Source organism: Rhinopithecus bieti, unplaced genomic scaffold, assembly GCF_001698545.2.
Source record: "Rhinopithecus bieti isolate Rb0 unplaced genomic scaffold, ASM169854v2 scaffold_495, whole genome shotgun sequence".
Taxonomy (NCBI): Eukaryota; Metazoa; Chordata; class Mammalia; order Primates; family Cercopithecidae; genus Rhinopithecus; species Rhinopithecus bieti.
The window spans coordinates 1123687-1134689 of NW_016803120.1; the positions used below are offsets into that span (position 1 = coordinate 1123687).

General features: G+C 40.7%; 1 protein-coding gene across 1 annotated transcript in view; it reads left to right on the top strand.

Moving 5' to 3' along the window:
• Window positions 1-11003, top strand: part of ZNF106 (zinc finger protein 106) — a 44919-nt gene that overhangs the window by 7880 nt on the left and 26036 nt on the right. The window contains exons 3-8 of the mRNA XM_017861506.1: window positions 1296-1929; window positions 3354-3423; window positions 5030-5184; window positions 5759-5819; window positions 7514-7855; window positions 10330-10849. Coding sequence (XP_017716995.1) covers window positions 1296-1929; window positions 3354-3423; window positions 5030-5184; window positions 5759-5819; window positions 7514-7855; window positions 10330-10849 — 1782 coding nt within the window. The remainder of the gene's footprint in view (window positions 1-1295; window positions 1930-3353; window positions 3424-5029; window positions 5185-5758; window positions 5820-7513; window positions 7856-10329; window positions 10850-11003) is intronic.

Here is an 11003-nt window from a genome sequence, read left to right on the forward strand (position 1 = left end):
ATAGTGACTGATACTCTATGACAGATGGAATAAAGTATTTCCTAGCAGAGAGTGCAGGTTGAAATGGAAGCACACCTACTTGAGAAACAAGATGGTGACGTAAGAAAAAAGTCATCACTTTGTAGGGGTAAAATCCATCACTTTATAGGGGTAGAAAACGACAATATAAAAATGTAGAGCTATAGATCTGTGTCTTTTTCTAGACCTTAATTTTGGAATGCGTGCTGTAACTTTTAAATAGAACTGTTCTCATTACCTTTTACTTGGAACCTACGAATAGTTAGCTTTTCTGTATGTACTCTGGGCATTGTATTTATTACTACAACATGCTTTCTCTTGAGCACTTGTGTAATATTTTGGCTCTTCATCTTATGTTGAGGTACTAGACTTTTCTGAATGGTAAAACAGTGTTCAACATAGGTTTGCTCCTTGAAAGTCATAACTCTGCTGCTCGATGATACAGTTCTCCAGGCTTCAGGGGCATTTCCGTACTTGTTGAAATAATGGATTTGTGTTCCCCCACTTTCTTTTTCCCCACGCCCTGTGAGTAGCACTTGAAATTATCAGTATAAAGCACCCGTAAATGCTCAATAAAAGGTTTTTTTTTTGTTTTGTTTTGGTTTGTTTGCTTTTAAAAATTGTATGTCATATGTATTATTATAGATTTAGAGCTCCATATGAAATAAAGCTCACTTTTTAAAGCTCACTTTTTACTCCCCTAAAATATAATGATTGTAGCCATATACAAACCTCTAATTCTGGTACTTGTCACAACATTATATATATATATATATATATATAATATAATATATATTTTTTTTTTTTTTTTTTTTTTTTTTTTTTTGAGACGGAGTTTATTGCTCTGCCACCCAGGCTGGAGTGCAGTGGCGGCGATCTCAGCTCACTGCAAGCTGCCGCCTCCCGGGTTCCCGCCATTCTCCTGCCCTCAGCCCTCCCGAGTAGACTGGGAACTACAGGTCCGCCAAGATCGCCCGGCTAGTTTTTGTATTTTTATAGAGACAGGGTTTCACCATGTTAGCCAGGAGGTCTCGAATCATCCTGACCATTGCCGTCTCGAGCCATCCCAGTGCGGATCACGGCTGACCACCACGCCCGGACCACAAACATAATATATTTATATCTGTATCACTTACTAGACTGTGAGCTCCTTGAGGACAAGAACCACCTTCCTTTTTATAACCTCAGTGCTTAAGAGAGCCTGGCACATTAAAAAATAATGCCTCTCCCAATAACCATATCCAATTTATGTTTTCATTTTTTCTTTCTTCCTTAAGGTTTGGCATAGAAATGGTACCCCTTGTTCAAAATGAACAAGAAGCCTTAGATTTGGATGGTGAACCTGATCTGTCCAGTCTAGAAGGATTCCAGTGGGAAGGCGTTTCCATTTCCTCATCCCCTGGCTTGGCAAGAAAGCGAAGCCTTTCTGAGAGCAGCGTGATCATGGACAGAGCTCCTTCTGTGTATAGCTTCTTCAGTGAGGAAGGTACAGGCAAAGAAAATGAGCCCCAGCAGATGGTTTCACCTAGTAACTCATTGAGGGCTGGACAGAGTCAGAACGCAACCATGCACCTCAAACAAGAAGTGACACCTCTGGCTGCCTCCCTCCGAACAGGTGAAAGGGCTGAAAATGTTGCTACCCGAAGGCGACATAGTGCACAATTACCTTCTGACGATATAATACCTTTGATGCATTCGGCAAAAGACTTGAACAGCCAGGAGAGGTCTATGCCACCTTCAGAGAGTCAGAATTCCCAAGAGAGTAATGGAGAAGGAAACTCTCTGTCATCAAATGCATCCTCAGCCCTTGCGATCTCCAGTTTAGCGGATGCAGCCACAGATAGTAGCTGTACCTCTGGTGCTGAACAAAATGATGGCCAAAGTATTAGAAAGAAACGAAGAGCCACTGGAGTGAGTATAATTCCCTCTGCTTTTTGTAGAACATCGCATGTGGCAAGTTAGTTGCTTATTAAAAAAGCTTCAACGGTTTTTCTTGGGTGTCTGGGATTGTGATTCTCTCAACTTCTAGAAGAATTGTGAGGTTCTTACTTTCATCCTACTGGTTTCTTACACTGAGTAATTCTGCTAAATTAAATGTAATCTAATATGAATGTACAGTACCAGGAAAATATGAAGTCATATCTAAAACCAGTGTCCAAGCCAATGATTCTTTGTATCACCTGACCAAGGATCAGTCACATCTTTAGCTGTAACTCAATCTGTTTTCATAGATGCATTCTGCACTGCTGCTGAAGAAAGGCATTCTACTGTTGTAGAGCATGGATGATTGCTGGATTCAGGAGTACTAGGCTTAACACTAAGATGGTTTTAATACTATTAGAGTGCGTATATATGAACAGAGTATAGAAATATTTTTAGTCTGTGTAACTCTGTCCTTCGTCATTCAGTTACCCAACCTGGCCTTTAAGAATCTTTTATTTCACTGATAGCACTTCTGCTCTTCCGGCAATTCTGCCGCTAATACTGCTTAACCCTCTCGGTATCCCTTTCTGGAAAGAAAGAGGTGCTGGTAGTGAGATAGTTGGGGATCTGGCAATGTGAAAAAAAAAATGGGTTCTTCTCTTCATTATTTATTTGTTTATTTTATAATGTTTTAAAACTTATGTTAGAGACGAGGTCTCACAATGTAGTCCAGACTGCTCTGGAACTCCTGGACTCGAGCAGTCCTCCTGCCTCAACCTCTCAAGTATTGGGGACTACAAGCATGTGTCACTGTGCTGGGCTTCTCTCATTTACTACTGAGGTGATAAACATAGTAGTTAAGGTCATGAATTTTAGGCTTGCTTCAAATTGCAATTCTGCTCCTTTGAGCTAGATGCTATATGTAGTGGATGTTATTGGATGACTTAAAATACACTTCAAGCTGAGGAATTGTCCTATGACAAAGAGCTTGTCTCGTGGACTGTTAAGCTTTTTGTTGTACAGGTTTTCTTGCTGAAATTTAAAGTAGAAACTATGCCAAGTTATAAATATATATATTGATACATATAACTGGCTTTGTCAGTACTTCTACTTGTGCCTTACTACACCAAGACAGAATGCTTTGTCTGACCTCCATGGGCTTTCCTACCTCTAGGATGCTAGAAGGCACTTCACCCTGGATTCTTTTTTTTCTTTCTTTCTTCTTGAATCAGATATGTTTATTGAACTGAAATTTGAGTTTGTACCATGTGCGTGAGACTCCTATGATCATGTTAGAGATGGTAGCAATAGTGAGGAACAGCGTACGGCTATCTTCAAATTGATTCCTTTTGCTCCTCTTGGATAATGGCTTTTACACATTGGATTTTATGCAGTTTTCTTTATCGCTCCAGGATGGATCTTCTCCTGAACTCCCAAGTCTTGAGAGAAAAAATAAAAGAAGGAAAATTAAAGGAAAAAAAGGTATGGTGCAGAATATTTTGGGAGAAAGAAGTTGGTGTTTTTTGTTTCATTTTTTGGGTTTTTTTGGTAACCTCCCAACTCTTGGGCTCAAGCAATCCTCTTCTCTCAGCCTCCCGAGTAGGTAGGACTACTGGTGTGTGATAACACACTAATTCTTTTTATTTTTTTGTAGAGACAGGGTCTAGCTATATTGCCCAGGCTGGACTCAAACTGCTGGGCTCCAGTGATCCTCTCACCTTGGTCTCTCAAAGTGTTGGGATTACAGGTGTAAGCCACTGTGTCCAGCCCCAAGAGGTTCTTGTAGCAGTTCAGTGTTTGTACAACTTGACACAGAGCATAGCTTGTCATTTATCAAACACTGATTGTCCATTGACTTTTTTTGGACATTTTTGTTGCCTTGCTTAAGAGGAAAGAAAAGTCTGATTTCCTAATACATCCAGTTACAACTGTAGAAGAAATATATGATGTCACATAGACTTGTAAGCCAAGGTTAGTATATCACTGGGACAATATAAAGCCAGAAAATCTCCTTAAGCCTTTTCGGTGGGATAAAACATGTTGGCCCTCTTGGTCATGTATAGCCATTTCTCTCACTTTCTGTTTTTGAGGCATGTTGGTTGCTTCCCCGCTGCCCTACCTCCACACTCCCTTCCTTGGTTGTTTTTCTAAAGTGAATTATGGAAAGAAGTTATTAACATTGCTCCCTCATGGATATATTTCTGTGATTCCTGCTTTTCCTTGACTCTAACCCAGTTCTAGTATAACGGCTAGTCCCGGAAGTGATTGGATGAGGCTTGAGTGAGTGGATGTGATGGATAAGGGAGGAGTCAAGGACAACCCACATTTCTGGCTGGACCAACCAGATGGATCATATGTAGAGCTAGAAAGCTCCATGAGAGGAGCAGATTGAGAATAGAGAAAGGTGATGAATTCCCTCAGGGATTCTTTGACTTAAAGGACCTTTGAGATAACCTAGCTAGAAATATCATAGTCTGTAGTTGGCTATGTGGGTGTGGAGCTTAAGGGAGAGGTCCTGGCATATTGAATAGGAAACAGACAAACCCAATGATGGTAAATACATACACAGAACATTTTATTCAAAGTAAGTTAAGTGTACTATTTCACAGCTGTATTTTCTTCAGGAAGTCTTCTCTAATAAAAACAATTTTTAAGTCAACTGACAGACTAAATATGGATTGGAAAGAGAGTGCAAGCAGTCTAGGTCCAGAGTCCATTCTAAGCAGAAGTCCTTTGTGAAGACAGTGGTAGGTAAAGGAAGAATGGGAAATGAGACCTAGAAATAGATGGTTTGCATGGGACAGATTTCACCTGGAAAGGCAGTGGTGGAAGGTGGTGATCAGATGAGACAGAATGATGTGGTGGACCCTGGAGCTTATGAGACTCCTCCATCTTAGCAGGTGTCACTTTTGGTTCCTAGCTTTGATATCATTGTGGTTGACTAAATGTTTTGTGAATTTCCAGTGACCTATTGAGGAATACATAAAGTCTTATCCTAAATAGTGGGAATAGTTCAATCTTGTGAGGAGCTGTGTGATGAGACGGAAATCTCTAGTATTAACCTGAACCTTGTGGTTTCTTTTGGCAGAACGTTCTCAGGTTGACCAGCTGCTGAATATTTCTTTAAGGGAGGAAGAACTTAGTAAGTCATTGCAGTGCATGGATAACAATCTTCTGCAAGCCCGTGCAGCCCTTCAGACAGCTTATGTGGAAGTTCAGAGGCTACTTATGCTCAAGCAGCAGGTAACAGCATGTGGAGGATTTAATAAAAATGGATCATCTCTGAAATCATGTTTTGTCCTGCCAAACCCATGGCTGGAGTCACCCCAAAAGCAGTGGCAGGGGAGTTTCCACAAGGGAAGTGCCCAGACTGTGCCTAATGGGGGACAGTTAGGATTCCAAAGAAAGAAGCACGAAATGCCAGGGTGATGAGTCCAAAGCATTTATTAGGAGAGCTTACTTACAGAGTAGGCTGCAGCAGTCCCGACAAGGGACAGCAAGAAAGGGGTGTTCTCCCTAGGTGTATCCACAGCCAGCGGGCGGGATGTGGAGTTTATACGAGGGTTTAAGGAATTCGGCTCCGGGCCAGGGCCAATTTCTTTCAGTGTTTTGGGCAACAACCTAGATACTTTTATCAGTGCCTGGGAATCGTCAAGGCCCCAGGCGGGGTTCAGGCCTGCTGGGGAAACCTGCAGCTGGCTGGGTCACAGCAGTCAAAACACTGATTTTTGGTCAAGGACATGGAAGAAAAGTGGGGAGACCTAGAGGACCCTACAAGTTGGATTTCAAAATGCTTAATAAAATACTTTATTTTTAGATAACTATGGAGATGAGTGCACTGAGGACCCATAGAATACAGATTCTACAGGGATTACAAGGTATTCAGAGGGCATCTGATGGATAGCTTGTTACTTTTTTGTTCTGTTTTTTTTGTTTGTTTGTTCGTTTTTTTAGACAGAGTCTTGCTCTATCCCCCAGGCTGGAGTGCGGTGGTGCAATCTCTGCTCACTGCAACCTCTGCCTCCCGGGTTCAAGTGATTCTCGTGCCTCAGCAGTTGATTAGCTGGAATTACAGGTGCCCACCCCACCGCCAGCTAATTTTTGTATTTTTAGTAGAGACAGGGTTTCACCGTGTTGGCCAGACTGGTCTCGAATTCCTGACCTCAGGTGATTCGCCTGCCTCAGCCTCCCAAAGTGCTGGATTACAGGCGTGAGCTACTGCACCAGGCCTTTTTGTTCTCTTTGAGGGGAATGAAAAATAGTCATGAAAAGGTCATGTTATTTGTCTCCTGTCTCCTTGGTTTCATCCTTTTTTGTTTTTTTGAGACAGGGCCTTGCTCTGTCACTCAGGCTGGAGCGCAGTGGCATGATCACGGCTCATTGCAGCCTCAACCTCCTGGGCTCAAGCGATCATCCCACCTCACTCCCCCCAGTAGCTGGGACTACAGATGTGTGTCACCATGACTGGTTATTAAAATTTTTAACTTTTAATTTTATAAAGCTATAATTTAAAATCGTAAAAATTTAAAGGTTATAAAATTATAAAAGTTATATAAAATTATAAAAGTTACAAAATTTAAAAAATGTTTTATAGAGATGGGATCTCCCAGTGTTTCCCAGGATAGTCCCAAACTCCTGGGCTCAAGCAGTCCTCCTAACTTGACCTCCCAAATGGTTAGGATTACAGGCCTGAGCCACCACGCCTGGCCAGTTTCATCCTTCTATAGTAAGGTCTGTAGATGGTGCATCCCAAAAATGTTTAGCAACAGACAATATGTTTTAGAAAGAGTTTTCATTAGGAATCAAGAGGCCTGGATTCAAATCTTCGCTCTTCCATTAGTAACCTATATAACTTTGGATAAGTCATTTAAAATTTGAAAAATTGGAATGTAGCCAGGCACAATGGCTGATGGCTGTAATCCCAGCACTTTGGGAGTCTGAGGCAGGTGGATTCCTTGAGCCCAGGCAACATGGTGAAACCCTGTCTCTACAAATAAATACAAAAGTTATTAATAATTATTAATAATTAATAATTCCAGCCTGACCAACATGGTGAAACCCCATCTCTACTAAAAATACAAAAATTAGCTGGGCATGGTGGCGGGCGCCTGTAATCCCAGCTACTCAGGACGCTGAGGCAGGCGAATCGCTCGAACTCGGGAGGCGGAGGTTGCAGTGAGCCGAGATTGCGCCACTGCACTCCAGCCTGGGCGACAGAGTGAGACTCTGCCTCAAAAAAATAATAACAATAATAACTGGGCATAGTGGCATGTGCCTATAATCCCAACTGCTTGGGAGGCTGAGGCAGGAGGATTGCTTGAGTCCATGCACTGCAGCCTGGGTGACAAAGCGAGACCCTATCTAAAAAAAATGTTGATGCGTATTCTGTCTGTATCCTTGGTGGTTGTAGAGATTATATTCTCTATATTTCGGAGAATTATGACAGACTATGCTAATATACTTACTAACTTAAAATTCTTTTCTAATATTTAAATATACAAATTAGCTCAGAAACAAATGACTTTTCAGATAACATTTTTGCATTTCTATGTATGTCTGTTTCCCATTCTAGAAACATATGAACCTTCTGAGCACCCAGACCAGGTTCCCTGTAGCATCACACGAGAACGAACGAACAGTAGATCTCAAACATCCATTGATGCGGCACTGCTGCCTACTCCCTTTTTCCCACTTTTTCTGGAGCCTCCATCTTCCCATGTGTCTCCATCACCCACCGGAGCCTCTCTTCAAATAACCACATCTCCTACTTTCCAAACCCATGGCAGTGTCCCTGCTCCAGACTCATCAGTTCAGATTAAACAAGAGCCCATGTCTCCTGAACAAGATGAGAATGTGAATGCTGTGCCACCAAGCTCTGCCTGCAATGTGTCCAACGAACTACTGGAAGCTAATAGTATGTAAGCTTTTCTCTGGGTTAAGGGCATCCCAGTAGTGGGACTGGGGCATTTTTATATGAGTGATATAAGCCATACTTGCTCATTAAAACTAAAATGAGCAAATACAACTAATTTTTCACTGAAATTCTCTTCATATATACAGGAGGATTCTTTTAAAATATTTTAGAGAATGTAATTTAAATATCAGTCATTTTCTATCATTTCCTATTATCTAGGGTTAGAGCTGACTTTGTATTAACACCCCACAAGGTTCCATTTATTAGGATAAGTATAAAATTTGTTTTGTGTGAAATAAATGGGGTTGAAGTTAATTCAACCAATTTTCTAAATAAGGTCTATCCTCTGAATTTCTTTGCACTTAACTGTCTATATAATCTCAAATACAAACCAGGATTAATATAAGCTTGAGAGGCAGGTGGCCATGATGGGGTTTGGAATCATCTACTAAGAACTTTGTGTTGAGAAATAGCCAGGGTTTTCACTCTTTTCAAAAAATAACACTTACCTGGTTATCATCTGAGAATATGTCTAAGCTGTGTAAAATCCTGGTAGAAGTTTGCATTACCACAGTGGTGCTGTATTTGAAAGTTAAGTCCAACAAACGCATTGTGTGGTTTCCTGAGGAAAAGCAGAAAGTCTAAAAAATTACTCTAGATTTTACTACCAGTACTGTGTTGCAATATTAATCTAGATGTTAGTATCAAATGTATAGCTTATTTGTTTATTGAGACAGAGTCTCACTCTGTCACTCAGGCTGGAGTGCGGTGGCACAATCGCAGCTCACCACAGGCTTGACCTCCTGGGCTCAGATGAACCTCCCACCTCAGCCTCCGGAGTAGCTAGGACTACAGACGCCTGCCACCATGCCCGGCTCATTTTTGTATTTTTTTTTTTTTTTTTTTGGTAGAGATTCACCATGTTACCCAGGCTGGTCTTGATCTCCTGGGCTCAAGTGATCCACCCGCCTTGGACTCCCAAAGTGCTTAGATTATAGGTGTGAGCCACTGTGCCTGGCTTAACATATATTTATATATTTATATATATATGCAGTTTTTTTTTTTTAAGACAGAGTTTCACTTTTTGTTGTCCAGGCTGGTGTTCAGTGGCGTCCTCTTGGCTCACTGCAACGTCCGCCTCCCAGGTTCAAGTGATTGTCCTGTCTCAGGCTCCCGAATAGCTGGGATTACAGGCGCCCACCACCATGCCCAGCTAATTTATGTATTTTTAATAGAGACAGAGTTTCACCATGTTGGCCAAGCTGGTCTTGAACTCCTGACCTTGAGTGATCTGCCCTCCTCAGCCTCCCAAAATGCTTGGATTACAGACGTAAGCCACCGTGCCCAGCCCGTAGCATATTTTTAAAAATTATTTTAAATTTTCGTGGGTACATAGTAGGTGTATATATTTATGGATTACATGAAATATTTTGGTACTGTTTTCATATTACATATTATTTCAATCTTTCTTAAATCATGTTTTGTGTTTACATGTAGAACTTATACAAAGGAGCAATCATATATAACCTGACTTTCCATTTAATATATCATGATTTTCTATCATAAAATAATTTATCTAAAATATTTTATATTACAAGTTGCATAATATTTGAATAGTTGCATAATTTGGATATACAATAATGTATGTGGTGAATCTTTTTTGAATAGTTTTCTAACTTTTTTCATATTCTGTATAACACTGCATTGTATATGTCTTTGAGTACATCTGTGATTATTTCATCACTTTTAATTCCTAGACATGAAGTGTCAAAGGAAATTGACATTTCTAAGTCAGCAAATATTTTAACTACTAAAGTGTAGCTAAATTGGATGGGTGTGGATAATGAAAACTTCAAAGAAATAAAAGTAAAAGAACTTCAGCTAAGTAGACATTTAAGTGTCTGCTAAGAATAAAACACAATGTTAAATGTGTGGACATTTAAAACAAGAAAAAAGATTAATAGAAACAGTCCCTCCCCACAAGGAGCTTTTGTAGGGAATAAGACACACAGTGTCTGTGACATTCACACAAGGCAGAGGGTAGTAAGTGCTGTCATAGGAGTGTATGTAGGTGATGGGAAACTGAGGGGTGAGATACCAGCTGAAACAGTCATGGTTTTGTGAACATCTTACTGAAATATTTGGTAGAGTTTCAGTCAGTGATAAATTGCAGCAAACACAAAAAAGGATGCAATAATTTTTTTCCTCTCAATTCAGGAGAGATCAGTGACAGTTGTCCAGTTTATCCAGTCATCACTGCTAGATTGTCCTTATCAGAGTCAACAGAAAGTTTCCATGAGCCTAGCCAAGAACTGAAGTTTTCTGTGGAGCAAAGAAATATCAGAAACAGAACTCTCCCTCTTCCCAATCAGCTGGTCTTTTTAGCATAAATAAATAAGGGGAAGAGCCAACCAGAGGCAATAGTGGGTCTGAAGCCTGTACCAATTCTTTTCTAAGATTGTCTTTTGCTTCAGAAACCCCTTTGGAAAAGGAACCCCACTCTCCAGCTGACCAGCCTGAACAACAGGCAGAATCCACTTTGACATCAGCTGAGACTAGGGGAAGCAAGAAAAAGAAGAAACTTCGGAAGAAGAAAAGTCTACGGGCTGCCCATGTTCCTGAGAATAGTGACACTGAACAGGATGTTTTGACTGTTAAACCCGTAAGGAAAGTAAAAGCTGGAAAGTTAATTAAAGGGGGGAAAGTAACAACCTCCACTTGGGAAGACAGCAGGACTGGTCGGGAGCAAGGGAGTGTCAGAGATGAACCAGATAGTGACTCATCTCTGGAAGTCCTAGAAATTCCTAATCCTCAGTTAGAAGTAGTAGCCATTGATTCTTCAGAATCAGGAGAAGAGAAACCAGACAGCCCATCTAAAAAGGATATTTGGAACTCTACAGAGCAAAACCTGCTAGAAACTTCTCGTTCTGGGTGTGATGAAGTTAGCTCGACCAGTGAAATTGGCACTCGCTATAAAGACGGCATCCCTGTAAGGTAAGAGTATTGTATTGGTCCAGTCAGAAGAACTTTCACCAACTTTATTTTTTTTTAATAGAATTTTAAATTATGAATCAGAATTTATTTAAAAATCAAAATTTACGTGAATGCAGCAGGGATTGTGGACATGGAAAATTAAAGCTCGGCAGTA